This window comes from Engraulis encrasicolus, chromosome 3 (assembly GCF_034702125.1).
Source record: "Engraulis encrasicolus isolate BLACKSEA-1 chromosome 3, IST_EnEncr_1.0, whole genome shotgun sequence".
NCBI lineage: Eukaryota > Metazoa > Chordata > Actinopteri > Clupeiformes > Engraulidae > Engraulis > Engraulis encrasicolus.
In genome coordinates this window covers 27,690,688-27,705,731 of record NC_085859.1, presented here as the reverse complement: position 1 = coordinate 27,705,731, position 15,044 = coordinate 27,690,688, and the positions used below count along the sequence as shown (strand labels likewise).

The following is a 15,044-nucleotide window of genomic DNA, read 5'->3' as shown; positions in this document are numbered from 1 at the left end:
ATAAGGAGAAGCATGAACTGGTGGCTGCCAGTGATGATGGTAATATTGGGGGCCTAATCCCTCTCCGCGGCAAGGAACCTCAACTTCCACCAGGGGGAGGTACTGTCAGCCAAACTATGCGATGTGTGTTATTATTTAATGCTGCTTCATTCAAATTCTACACACGTCTCCCAAACCCAACACTGATAGAAATATCAACGCAAACATGCAGACTAGTGTAAGGAAAGATATGAAAACGAATATTTGTTATCGTGGGTGATGCGTCAAGGACTAGGCTAGTTAAACATACCAATCCAAATACCTGTCCAGTGTAATAGCTACGTGGGAGATGTTTAGTTTTAGGACTAGCTGCTTAGAAATAATTGCCTATGTGTGGGTGTTTTTTTTCTTATGTGATGGGAACGCATGGGTTTCAACAGCAGGCCCACTTAACACATTTATACATTTTATAATTTAAATCATTTCCACAGGATAGGCTGTATATCTTTTCATGTGCTGTTTTGACAAACTGTCAATGTAAAACAGCCCACCAAGGGACTGGTCGGCTCTTACAGGAGAATTTGAAGTTGGGCAGGCTTTGGTTGGTGCGCCTCCGTTGACAGGTGGAGGCGACAGTGAGCACGGTGCCTGCGCTTCAAGCAGCGTCCAGTCCATGTTACTGTGAGATCATTATCAAAAACTGCTGCGGGACTGGCGAGAGGAGTGTGAAGGACTTACGAGAAAATATCCCGAACTCCGACTGACCAAAACGAGGAGAGAAGCTAGTTAGACAAATCACTTTTCCAACACCTTGACGTCTATTGGCGATTCGGAAGCGTTTCGGTGGGACTTTGGATACTAAAGGATACTAACACCGTTTCTCTTCGGGTTTGTTTTCACTGCAGTGAAGCAGTTCCATCCACCCCCAAGTCTATGATTTGAGAGGGAAGCTATGCAGGTCTCTGACCAGCAACACGGCAGGGCATTTTGCACCTTGGCTTGACAAATTGCATAGTTCATCAGTGAGCGATTGCGCATTTGTTCAACACAGAAGGACCGAATGCCTTTTAGTTTAGTTAACTTGTCGGTCTGATAATTCGATCGGTTTCCCCAAAATTTGTCTATTTTTGAGCAATCAGTTGACGCCATTTTACTGTTTTAACTGCGTTTTGAAGCCGCGTCCACTTTGACAGATTGCAGAAGGCTATGTCATTTCAAGTGGAAATGATATAATAGCTTCATGACTGGATGGATTTTAAATGATACATTGAAACTACCGACCCTAACGCCTTGTTTGAACACAACGATCGGACATGGGTAAGTTTTCCTCCCCGTATTTTTACTCCTAGATTCACTAGCCGTTGGCTACTGTGTTTTTATACAAGCGATTTATTATGCAAATAGCTCAAGGAAGTGTATCGCAAGCTTCAGTAGCCCTAGTAGGCTATGAAATGTTGCCTGATACTTGTGAAATGGCATTGATCTGTGTGGTAACATTTACAGTGTTACAGTGCTACAGTGTCACGTCTCCAAAGCTGGAAATGCCCAGTTGTTACATTTTCCCGAATAAATCACAGTTGGCTGTAACGGGGGGTTTGCAGAGCCTAAGTATATAAGCTTTTGCATCTGGTATGATAGCTATGATCTTCGATGAATAGATTCCATGTTGACATTTGCATGCAAAAGCCGGGCGTAATTTGCAAGTAATTGTCCTTGTGAGAACGTAGTACCATTTTGTGCTAAAGTCCTGTTCCAGCGTTCCTTAAGGGCGGCACAAGGTTTTCCAAAACAGTAAAGAAATAAATATCAAGTTACCCGTGAAGAGTTTGGACGATCAAATAAGTAACCCAAGTTTCCCGCTATTTTAATTAAGCAGGCATGCATTGCTGACATGTGTGCAGGCAGGCTGCATTCGCCCATTGCAATGTAATGCATTTACATACCCACCCAAGCAGTTGGATCAGGCTACGCAATGTCTTCATTTAACATGTGGTATTTCAATTGAATAGAATTAGTTTTCCCCCATGGTGCTATCAACACTGGTAGTAACAGACGCCCATGCTATGCGCAGCTTACTCTGGAGCAGTTCTCCAGGCAGACCCAGGACCAGAGGCTTGTGCTACTATAAGGCCTACAAGCTCCTACTACTCTCTTTATACTTTTGAGCAAGGTTACTCCAGCATATCCTTTGGGGTTTCTTGGACGGTCCTTTAGGTCTGGCTTGAGTCTGATACATGTATGATGCAATGTTTTTAGTTGAGAGAGACACTGTCATCTGCTATACTGTGCATCCTGCACAATCCCATAGCATATTCTACATGGACTATACAGCTTTTTCAGAAGTTAACATTAAAATGATTTAGTTTCCATTCCAAGGTTAGCCAGACCTGAGTCAAAGACCCTCCATCATACATCCAAAAGCTGTCAAGTCTCTTGATGGAAAAAATGTGTTGGACAGTTTAGAAGTTGCCCCGAGTAAGTTTGTGTGAGAGGAAACTTGTTGGCAGGTTGGCGGTCACACAGGTGGGCAGGGGAGGAAACAGTGTCACTGAAGGTGTGGTGTGAACATGGCCCCACCACACAATGACAGGTGACCTTAAAGGTGTGAACAAGTAGCTCTCAGTTCCTCTTCTCTTTGGCCTCCACGCATAGGCCTGTCCTCGGCTCTCCCTGTCAGCCCCCCGCACATTTGGGCATCACAGCTTCATAACTCTGCATAGAACTCTGTTTTTGCCTTTATTTGACAGGATAGTGAAGGTAGTGACAGGAAGTGAGTGGGCAGAGAGAGATGGGAAGGGTCGGCAAAGGACCCGGGCCGGGAGTCGAACCAGGGTCGGCCGCTTAGCAAACAATTGCCCTACCATTTGCGTCACGGTAGGGCCTGCACAGAACTGTTATGGGGGGAAAAATCTTAGTAGTAGCGTGTGCTGCGTTATGAGGGCTATGAATTTAGGGATGTTGTGGTGCACCGTGCTAGCAAGGCATGCCTATGGCAACCCAGGTTCGAATCATTTCCCAACCCTACCCCATCCTTCTCTTCCACTGGTTTTCTATCTGTATCTTAAAAGGTCTTGGTTAAAAAGCCCCACACATCAAATATTACAACGTTACTACAGTTTTACTTTATTATTACAGTAGCGTTACAGTGGTTTTAGGCAACAGTGAATACAGTATTATAGACACAAAAATGCAAAATGTACTGCAAGCTCCTAAAGAAACCTGCATAAAATACTGATTTGTAAAATATTTTGAACACTACAAAACTGCAAAAATGGTAGCATTGCTGCAGTTTTTTGCATGAGGCTAGCCTCTGTTGCTGGAAGGAGGGAAAAAGACAGAGGGTCATTTGGTGGTGATGAACTTGCCAGCCCATTTCTCCTCCCCGCAGACATGTTGAGTCAGAAGGGCTTAGTTAATCAGATCCAAAACATGTCCATTATGTGGTCTTTGAAAGCCAGTGCTAGTTTTCATTCTTGTTAAATTGGCGGCTGATCATGAGGTAATGTGAGCTTCAGAGAAAAAAACTGCCCTGGCCTGAAGTCAACTCTGGAAGCTTTTTGATACGTCATAAGTACTCACCATCAAGTCACTATCACTATTACATTTGGATAAGTCAGTGCACATCTACATATGATTGATTGAACAGTTCATTCGAGGCAAAAATACCAATGTGTGTATCTACGACAGATCCTTTAAAACAGATAGGTCTGGGGAATGTATGTAACATAGTGTTGTCCAGGTTGTTGACAGTGGTACTGTAAGCTTGAGATTGAATATGAAGAGGTCCCCTCCCAGTCTTGTGACACCCTTTTACAGCAAGTGAAAGTGCATAGTCTGGTTCTAGAACTGGTCAAAGAACTCAGGGTCAGACCTTCTCACCTCATGGCTTTACCTCAACCCATGCAGTCCATAAGGCTACACAGAAGCACCCAGTGAAATGTCACTGCCTGTCACCCTTCACATTATCTCGATGCATAGGTGTATATGTATCCAAAGTATCCTTGTAGCCTTGTTGAGGGGTTCAGCCTTTTCAGCATGCTAGCATGCTGTCATGCTAGAAGTCATTCTGGGACAGCAAGTGTCTTTAAGTCGGGGTTTTTTTTTTACTTGAGTGCTGTGTGTTAATGAGGAAACCTTAAGACCTTTTTTCTTTTCTGCTAATTGGCTATTTTTAAAAATTGGCGAAACATGGGAGAAATGTTTTAACCATGCACTTCCTATAAAACAATTCACTGTTTGGGCACAAGACAAGACAGAAGGGACATTTTGGGTACTTTGCTAAGCAATTAGCACAAAAGCTGTTACAAAAGAACCTCTCATAAACACTGGCTCGGTCTTGGTGTTCTCTTTATTATTAAAAAAACAAAACAAATGCAGCTCTTTCCTCTCAGACTTTGTGAAGGGTTGGGCCCATTAGTTTTTGAGCGGTTGTCGACAGTTTTTCCCCCTTTCGTGGGCCTGGTTATGGCTAGTCTCAGTGGATGCCTGCCAAACCATGACATGAGACGGAGGAAAGCGAGGAGATATCCAAGGACAAATCTATTTGTTGGCAGCCAGCTCTATCTGAATTTCTATCTGAACAAGAACACCTTTTGGCAATGTGCAGCTAGCCAGGGGAAGGAAAATGAACTTTTTTTTCTTTGCCATTTCCTTCTTTCTTTCTTTCTTTCTTTCTTTCTTTCTTTCTTTCTTTCGCTTGTTTACCCATTTGCCTTTTCTATTTCAGTCCTTTTGCTTTCCATCAAATCATTAAGTGCAGGAATGATGCTGAAAGGGTGAGCAGCTCTGCTCTGTGTTTCAACAAAGGCTCAACAAAAAGCACAGTAGTTTGACAGACAGCATGCTGTAACCGATTGGAAATCAATAGACTAGAGAGAGAGAGAGAGAGAGAGAGAGAGAGAGAGAGAGAGAGAATGCTTTAGAGAGCTTGTTGTTAATGACAGCACATTCATTTTTTAAAGCATCTCCATTCCAAGCCATTCCAATGTCTCCCCACTCAGCTTGAAATGGCATTTGTGGATGTCGTGTGTCTTGTTGGTGTGTATACACAGCCCTCTGAGGTCAGGCGGGAGGTAGTGTGGCCCGCCGGCGTGATGAATTGATCAGCCCCGTGGTGGTGGACTTCCAAGCATTTGTGTGTCTCCATGCACAGTGATCTGTCAAGGCTGGCACCCCCAGAGCAGAGAGCAGGACAGGACAGGACAGGAAAAAATGTTGTACCCTCTCCCCCACACCACACCACGCAACACCATGCAACCAGGATCTATGAGGCACCTTCTTCCACCTTTCAATTTACACAGTCAATTTTGTGTAAATCAGCAAGATACCACTCTTCTAGTTGGTGATTCTAATTTGCCAGTGTTAATCAAAAGATACCCAGTATAAGTGTCAATTGGCCGAATTGAACTCTCTTCTACAATATTTCTAGTTTGTTGTGTTGTTGAATTTACACGGCTTAATATGCTGTAGTACACCACAATGGGCTGTGATGTCACTTCACCACCCCCCTTGATCCACCCACCCACCCATTGAGTTGTGATGTGAATCAGACTCACTATTCTAGACTTCTATTCCGCCTGCAGCCTGGTTGAAAGTTCGCATGTGAAAGGTTTTGAACGTGCTGGCTGGCTGGCTGGCCTTCATCCGACTAGTGTTACTCTGCTGTCTGTGTGTGGGCGTCTTTTTTCTTTCTTTCTTTCTTTCTTCTCTTTTTCTTTTTCTCTCTGTCTTGCTGTCTTTCTGAAGAGATGAATTATATGTAACAAGACAGCCACAAATTACACCGCGCTGGCCAGTGGAAAACACATTTCCAAGTGAGTTTGTTTCTCAGTTGTGTTCTGTAAACAGGATATTAACTGACATGACAGTGCTGTCGTGGTACGCTCATTTGTGTAGCATTGCCTACAAGCATGTAATAATGATCTATACTTAGGCCAACTCGACTGACAAAGATCTCAATCTCTTGAATTTCAAAACATACCACCACACTTGCCACACGTTATAATCGGTTCCTCCAAATCCACTCTTTTGTGGTGGTCGTAATTTAAAATGCGTTTGTTGTGACAGTGACACACATTAAGCAAATCCTATGATTGCTCCATACACTACTCTACTAGCAGTATGCTCTCACGCAATATTACTACTGTGTAATGCAGTGCCTTTTTTATTACACAATATTATTGCCCACATTATGTTACACATAAATCCAAGGCGGTAATTGATACCATGGCAGAGTGGCGGGGGTGCGGTGTAGGGGTGTAAATCACAGCCTCCCTGACGATACGTATACGTTTCGATATCGATTTCTCAAGGCAGCGATTCAATCATTTTCGATACTTAAAGGGGTATGCCACTATTTTGGGGCTTAATACAGATAAAATCGTTGGCCAGGGTTTATAAAGGTGGTAAAGTGTCTTATTTTTCATGTAAGCCGTTGTCTTGCTTTTAAGACGAGTTAAAAGAGGGAGCATGTCGCTAAGCTAGTGAAAGTCAATGGATCACTGTAGCATGCTACCCCACGATAATGTACAATTCAATTAGATTTTTCCCAATTTCTTTTCCACTTCTATTATGTTGCACAATTGACAGCTAAGGCATTGGGGAGGAGCCAGGGATTTGATTATTTTCGACTTAAGAATGTCCCATGATACGATACGTTTCGATTCGATTCAATTCGATTGCCGGCCGTAGGATCGATACATCGATACATATCAATTTATTATTTACAACTCTAGTGCGGTGATATGCTATTGCTATTGCTATGCTATGCTAAGCTATGCTAGGAGGAGGTAGGTTAGGTAGGCATCCCGCTGCTGTCCTCAATCTCTGGTCTGGCTGTCTGTCTGCTGGCAGCCTGTGAATGTGTGACTGTGTGGCTGAGCTATTTGTGAGCCGACCTGAGGCCTCTCTCGCTTCATGGCCTTAAAAGGGATCCATGACAGCACGAAATCCTTTTGCACGTGCTGAAGTGTGTGTACGTGTGCGCGCGCATGTGTGTGTATGTGTGTGTGTGTGTGTGTTGCTCTGCCCCAGATAAAGTGTCCTCTGCCAGCCTTGCTCGCAGCAACACACACACACGCACACACACACACACACACACACACACACACACACACACACACACACACACACACACGCACACACACACACACGCACAGGCACAGGCACAGGCACAGGCACAGGCACCCGAACTGCCTTTGTTTCCCACCCCAAGGAGACGTCTCTGTACTGTACTCTGCTGTTTAAGGTGAAAACCACATTTAAGTGGCTGGCTGGTGGTAGATGTACAGTCACCACCTGCTTTCAGAGAGAGAGAGAGAGAGAGAGAGAGAACAGCAGTGGTCGGATGGTGATGTAAAGCTATACAGTCACAACCTGCTTCAGAGAGAGGTAGAGAGAGAGAGAGAGAGAGAGAGAGAGAGAGAGAGAATGAGAGAGAGAAACAAGATGCAGAGAACAAGGAGAGAGAGAGAGGGAGAGAGAGAAGAAGAGAAGGAGAAAGAGATGCATGAAAGAGAGGGAGAGAGAAAATGTGTCTGTATGTGAGAGAGAGAGAGAGAGAGAGAGAGAGAGAGAGAGAGAGAGAGAGAGAGAGAGAGAGAGAGCGCCAGCGCTCCACCACTAACCACAGGGCCATCAGAAAACACCAATACCATTTACAGTAAGTGGGCTGACTGATCTACTGTAGCGACAGCAGGGACGGGGAGACTAGAGGGTGTAGTGTGGAGTGGTGTATATGCGGGGCGGCCGCTCTCAGTCAATACACACACACACACACACACACACACGCACACGCACACGCACACACACACACACACACACACACACACACACACACACACACACACACACGCACACACACACACACATCGATGCTGCTGACATAACATGGCTGGCACTTGCGGGTCAGAGAGGGCCAGGGAGGGAGGGAGGGCTGGCTGGGGGGCCCAGTTGGGGGTTGAGGTGGAGGGGGTAAGGTGGCGGAGGGCGGGTGGTGGTATTGGTGGTGGTGGTGCTGGTGGTAGGGGCGTTCTCCTTTCATGAAAGGAAACTGTAGCAACTCACGGAGGCCCCTGGACATTCCTCCCAACTGTTTTCTTCGCTCTCTTTTTTTTTTTTTTCTTTCCTGGAGTTCCATCCGAACGTGTTGTTGTGGTGGATGGGTGTGTTTTTTAACCTCTCAAGTGCCCCCCTCTTTGCTTATTATTATTGCAAAAGCTATCGCCGTTGGTCGGTAGGGGCATGGTGGAGAATTTCAAAGCTGTGCAGCAGCACCTAGGCAAAAGTCAAACAGCTCGGTTTGATAGTGTGTCTCGGCAGACACTAAAAATGCCAGGCGTGAGCACTCTGCACTAAAAACGCCAGGCCCGAGTCCAGTGTTTTTTAGCTGCCTGCACAGTAAAATGGTGCAGTGCCAGTTCAACACCTAAAGAGAGTAGAACCAAGTAGAAGAGTGTTGAATCCAACTCTCAGGTGTTGAATTAACACTATAAAACTTTAGTGTCTCGAGTTGCCCTGCCCCGCGCGGAAGACGCGGCTGGCTGTTGGGCGTTCATAATTTACGGCCGGGTTTTTTATGGCGCTGGCGATCAAAAGGAATTCCTGGTTTCATGTTGTACAGACCGCCTTAATCAATCCATTATGTTATCTTATCGCATTTTACTGTGCTGATATTGTCACGCACACACACACAAAGACGACGGAATAACAGACGAGTCAGACACCGACAGTGTCCCTTGGTAGCAGCAGGCCTTGCCCATGCAGCAAGCCAGCCCACGAACCTGTTTAGTGATAATTTTATGAGCAGGTAGCCGAGAGAGCGCGAGAGAGAGAGTGAGAGACAGACAGACAGAGAGACAGAAAGACAGACAGAAAGACAGACAAGCCAGCCCATTAACTTGTTTAGTGATAATTTTATGAGCAGGTAGTCGAGAGAGAGAGACAGAGACAGAGAGACAGACAGAGACACAGACAGATACAGAGACAGACAGAGACACAGACAGATACAGAGACAGACAGAGAAACAGACAGATACAGAGAAAGAGAGACAGAGAGAGGCAGAAAGTGTGGCAGTGTTTGGTATGGATTAGGCCGTCTGTCTGCCTGCCTGCTGAGCAACTGCCCTAAGGTGCTACTCGGGGAGCGATTCCAGTGTTTTGATTGTCAGTGTCGAGCATTATGTAATGGGGAAATGTCATGCTCCTGGGGGTAAGGGCTTAAGACCATGAGGTCTTTCTCAGGCCGTAAAAGGCAGTTAAAGCCTGCGTGCTGCAACACCAAAGGACATCCAGAGAGCTCCCTCGTGCTCTAGTAGTCCACTGATTCCCAAGCTTTTTTGGGTTGCGTACCCTCTAAGCCTTTTTTGTTACCCCATGAGTAGTGCCCCCTCGCTCATGCCCTATACATGCATCTTTCCCCCCTCTATCCCAATGTGACTATACTCCTGATATTAGTGGTTGTTACATTTTTAGCATCTACCCCCGGCAGTGTGCTAACATATCCCTTTTGGTACACTAGTGTTCAACCTTTTTTGAGCCAAGGCACACCTTTTTTGCAAGGACAAAATGCCAAGGCACACCACCAATTGTAAATGATAACCGAAAATGAAACCATATTGCCTATGTTAACAAAGTCATTCTATCATTTTTCACAGCACACCAGATGATGGTGTCTCCCGGCACAGTGGTTGAAAAACACCACTCTATACATGCATTTTTTCCCTCAATCCCAATGTGACTGTACTCCATATATTTGTTATTGTTACATTGTAGCATGTACCCCCTGCAGTGTGCTCACTCACGTACCCCTTTTGGTACGCGGATAGGCTAGCCCTGTTTGGGAAACACCGCTCCGCTCTATAGTCTGCTGTTAGTGGAGCGAGAGAAAGCGAGGATGTAGCTTTATTAGATGATTATAGCCAATGACATCCTGAGCAGTAACGAGGTCACACCACATCCTGCCATTTCACGTTCCCACCGCCTGTCCTTTGCCCTGCTCTTTTGACACGTTTCAGCGGTAGTTCACATCGGAACACGGGTCTTGTTAGCCTGTAAGTTACACTGCTGCAACAATATTGGTGTTGGATTTGCTCAGATGTGTGCAGAGCAGAGCAGGGCGCTTTTCAGAAAGAGAGCGAGAGAGAGAAAGAGAAAGAGAGAGAGAGAGAGATTGGGGAGCTTGCAGAGAGGAGAGGTGGGGGAAAAATTCTAATGCTTGTGGAATCGGCGTTGGAGTTCGGAGTTGGAGCCTCTCGATTTCCAGATCTCCTCCAAAAGCTTTATTTAGACAGGGCCCTCTGGCATGCTTTATCAAAACCAGATGAACTAATGCGCCAAAGCTCTCCCCGCCCGGTCGGCCGGCACACAATGTACCACATAAAAATTCACCGCAGATCAGGGCTCGGGGCTCGGGCCGAGGTTAAAAAATTGACAAGTCAGTTTTCAGATGCTTGAAGAGATCCGATCCTCAGATGGTGTCCGTGTGCATTCTGAACAAGCAAACAGCAAGCAAGCAAGCAAGCATGCAAGCATGCAAACAAGCGCAAATGCAAACACCATATCTCCAGCAACATCTACCACCTGATTAGAGTCCTGTTGATGCATGCGTGCTGTTCGCTCTTTTGAGGTGGTGTGCTATCAGACCATCTCATCGTTACACACAGTGAAAAGGCAAAGAGTGTGTACCACCAGGGGTCAATGGCCTTAAAGTGCCTGTAAATGGGGATCATAAATCAAAAATATGTAAGCTTGTCAATCCCTCCCTGCACATACACACACACACGGACACATGCGCACAGACACACGCACACGCACACGCACACACATACAAACACACACACACAGATACAGGCACATGCGCACGGACACACGCACACGGACACACGCGCACGGACACACGCACACGCACACACACACACACACACACACACACACACACACACACACACACACACACACACACACACACACACTGCACACTAGGGCCGTAGGACAGGTGAATGGTTGGTTCTGGAGGTGTATGAAGTTGAAGTACACTGTAGTAAAGAAAAATAATAAACGTCATTTGGTACTCATTAGCTAGTAGCTACAGTGGAATAACTGTTGTAATACTATGTAATATCATGTCAGCCTACTAGTGTTGCATTTATTACTTGAATTTGCTTCTTCTACCTTATACATGGGTGGCGGTGGCTCAGTCAGTAGAGGAGCCTGTTCGCCAAACAGAAGGTTGCAGGTTCAAGCCCTGCTCCACCTGATCCCTGTCGATGTGTCCTTGAGCAAGACCCCAAACCCCAAATTGCGCCTGACGGCAGGGTAGTAGTACAATGCATGGAAGCCATGGCCACTAGTGTGTGAATGAGTGAATGGGTAAGCGTATACATGTGAAGCACTTTGAGTGAAGTGGAAAAGCACTATATAAATGTGTCTATTTACCATTGTTACCATTTATGGAGAGGGATGGAGAGGGATGTTGGGGCAGGAGGAGGAAACTCCAGCAGAATGTATGGTGATGAAAGGATGGTTGAGGTGGTGCAGGGCAAGATGGGAGGTAATCAGTACGTTTTGCAGTGTTAACTAAACACAGACAGAAGAACAAACACTATGGGTGTTGAACTAACCCCCCCCCCCCCCCCTAAGTGTTGAATTAACACGTTGAAAATACACTGTTGGAAATACGCTGTGTGCAAAATAAATGAGCTGTCAGTCCTGCTTGTTGACACTAAACGGCTCACTCTGGAAGTGCTGCCATCGAGGACTGTATTAAGCCAATGTGGTGCATATGTGGGCACTATACCTCACTAGTGCCACCTTTACAAACACTATTCATACATACGTATATGTCTAAAGTTTGTGTCTGGCGCTGTCCCATCACTAGTCGAAAATGTTTGGTGCCCCTGGCCACTGTGCCACTGGCCCTGATGGATTTCGCAGTGACTTTTGAATTCACTGTAATTTGACTCAACACAGTGTGGTTCATTTATAGAAGTTTACTCTGAAATATTGCCACCACATTTTTTTTCTGTGGAGCACCAGTAGTATCCCTCGCCAGCCAGCACTTGTTCCAGGTCCTGGCTCTCCTCTCCAGGCCTTGACATTAACTTTTTCACCCACTGGCCACTGTGGCTAGTGGTTTCATCAAGTCACTAGCCATTCAGGTATTCCACTAGCCACAGATTTTATATTGTTTTTTTTTTTCTCATGAATGTGTACGTCTAACCTCAGAAGATGAGGTGCTAAAGCAAGATGAGTGCATAACTTTCTACATGGAAGTACGTATATCAAGCAGATAGGAACTGAGTTACTGAGTTTTTTCTTCAACTCAAATACAAACAATTGATACACGAGGAGGGGCAAAAAACGGAATATAGGCTATGATGCATATGTCACAATAAGGAATAAGCTGGCTAGTCAAATTGGCTAGTTAGACTGAATTTTTTACTAGCCACAGCCCAGTTTCACCAGCATTTGGCCGGTTGGCAGGTGCCAGTGTCAAGCCCTGGCTCTCCTCTCCTCTCTTCTCTGTCTGGGAAGAGGCCTGACAGGAGTCCCTTGTTTTCGCAGGTTGGTTCACACCCTGAGAGTGTGTGCGATTACTCAACCCACCATTACAGCCACATTAACTACGAACCAAACTGGAGTCCAAGCGGGTCTGTGTGAGTGTGTGAGAGTGTTTGTTGTGGGTGTTATGGTGTGCGGCTTACGGGTTTTTTGACTTTACACACACACAGAGAAACAGAGAGAGAGAGAGAGCGAGAGAGAGAGAGAGAGAGAGAGAGAGAGAGAGAGAGAGAGAGAGAGAGAGAGAGAGAGAGAGAGAGAGAATGGGGTGAAAATAACCATCAAGATAGTGCATGACAGGACAAGACCATGGGAGCTTTGCTGCGCTCGAGTCTAGCCAGACAGCGATTTTGAGCTTTTAAGCTTTAACTTCAATCAAGTGCCGTAAATATGTGTCCCCACTGTCATTAAAAGTAAATTGTATCCAAAGTCGGGGGGAAAAAAACACAAGGATTATACAGTAGGGCTGTGAGAGTCATTGTAGAATAACTGATGCTCACTGTTATTGTGCATTGCGCTAATTGCTAAGCCATTTATTAGCTAAGTCTGGCTCTTTGGGTTGGGTGCCAGAGGGGAGGGGAGGCTGACTGCACACGCTGCAGACGTTGTCTGTGCTTATTCGGTCACGCTAGCGACTATGTCCTCATCCTCACTTAACTTGTGCTTTATTTGTGTTCTCTTCCCCCCACCCTCTCTCTCTCTCTCTCTCTCTCTCTCTCTCTCTCTCTCTCTCTCTCTCTCTCCTGCTCTCTCTCTCTCTCTCTCTCTCTCTCTCTCTCTCTCTCTCTCTCTCTCTCTCTCTCTCTCTCTCTCTCTCTCTCCTTTTTACAGTTTCATCCTGGAAAATCTGTATCCTTGTTAGAATCTCCAGAGTCAGAGAGCAATAGCGCCAACAGACTCTGCGATCCTCCACCTCCCCCCGCCCCCCACCCCACTGCCAGAGAGAGGGAACAGCGTTAGCAGGGGGGTGGTGGAACCTGGTTGTGCCCGATCACACCCTGTCTGTGTCCCCCTAAATTCGCCACCAGTAACCACGAACAACACGGTACTCGGGTTGCTCCACTGACATGGAACAGAGGGAACTTGCACGGGTCGTCCGACCCAAAGGAGGAGGAGGAGGAGGAGGAATGGGAAGTGATGTCATAGCCTCGGCCGTGGACTACTTCCCCACCGCCAGCACCATCAACCGGGCCATGCTGGCCGAGCTGACGGGCGGGGCCAGCCTGCTCTCCGCCCCCCTTATCACCACCACCACCAGCAGCAGCAGCAGCAGCAGCTCCAATGCTAACGCTGGCACCACCACGACCACCAACAAGCACCTACTGCTGCCCGAGGAACAGAGGGCGCAGCACGGGGAAGACGAGGACAGAGTGGGGGTGGTGGATCATCTCGGCCCCCTCGGCAGGGGCAGGGACGCGGACAGCGTGGACGTCGGCTTGAACGCGGACAGCGTGGAGCGATGGCCGGCGGTGGCGCTGGCGGTGGCGGCGGGGCATCAGCCGGGCGAGCTGCTGGAAGCCGAGGCCGAGGCGGACGGGGACGGACTGGAGGACCAGGAGTTCTCCATCAAGGAGGCCAGCTTCCAGGAGGGCAGCCTCAAGCTGAAGATCCAGACCACCAAGCGGGCCAAGAAGCCCCCCAAGAACCTGGAGAACTACATCTGCCCACCGGAGATACGCATCACCATCAAGCCGCCCGGGGAGCAGCGGCAGGCCAGGCATGGGAAGAGTGGAGGAGGAGGTGGAGGAGGAGGAGGTGGAGGCAGCAGTGGTAGTGGCAGCAGCAAGGCCACCAAGGAGGAGGACAAAGTGCCCCCGAAAAAGAAGGTGAGGATTTTGTGTTTTGTTTCTGAGCCTTTTTTGCATGTGACGTTAGACATCATTGATTCAAGGCATTCAAAGCAGCATACTGTAAGTTGCATCCGGTGGCATAGAGATAGACTTTCATGCCACTGTTTTCTACGAGCTTGTACTGTACCGGTAGAGACCGGTAGTCAATTGTTGCTGATTCGCTTCAAAGCGGAACCTGGACGTTATAGCGAAAGAAATGAATTGGTTTCGACCTTTGCGGTATTTGCTTTTGAGTTTTGTGTTGTTTTTTTTCCTTCTCTGTGCTTCCTGGTTTGTTTTCTGTGGACCAGGGGAACTGGAGAAGAGGCACTTGACAAGCTATTGCTATTGCCCTGGTGTGGTGGTGTTCCGTGTGATTCCCTTGTCAACGGCACAAGATAGATGAGATGGGGCGAGCTATGAGCTACAGATAAAGACGTACTGTAGCGGCAGTACATTGCACTGCGCTGCTGCTTGAAGTGTTGTCAATAAATCTTTCAGTCAAGTCAACCTATGAAAAATGCAGCGCTGTGGTCAGATGGCATTTTAGTTTTTGCTCCCTGTCAGCCACCGTAGAAATACTCTCCAGACAGTTTGCTCAGGGGGGGGAGGGAGTGCTGACAGTAATTTAAAAAATGGATACGGCCAGAGAGAGATAGCTAATCTACGGTGTAGACAG

The 15,044-nt window shown here is 46.9% G+C and overlaps 1 protein-coding gene across 1 annotated transcript in view; it reads left to right on the top strand.

Moving 5' to 3' along the window:
• Positions 1-629: 629 nt before the first annotated feature.
• setbp1 (SET binding protein 1) overlaps positions 630-15,044 on the top strand; it is an 80,005-nt gene continuing 65,590 nt past the window's right edge. Inside the window, exons 1-2 of the mRNA XM_063195120.1 lie at positions 630-1,296; positions 13,368-14,362. Of these exons, the coding sequence (XP_063051190.1) occupies positions 13,604-14,362 (759 nt within the window). The 5' untranslated portion in view covers positions 630-1,296; positions 13,368-13,603. The remainder of the gene's footprint in view (positions 1,297-13,367; positions 14,363-15,044) is intronic.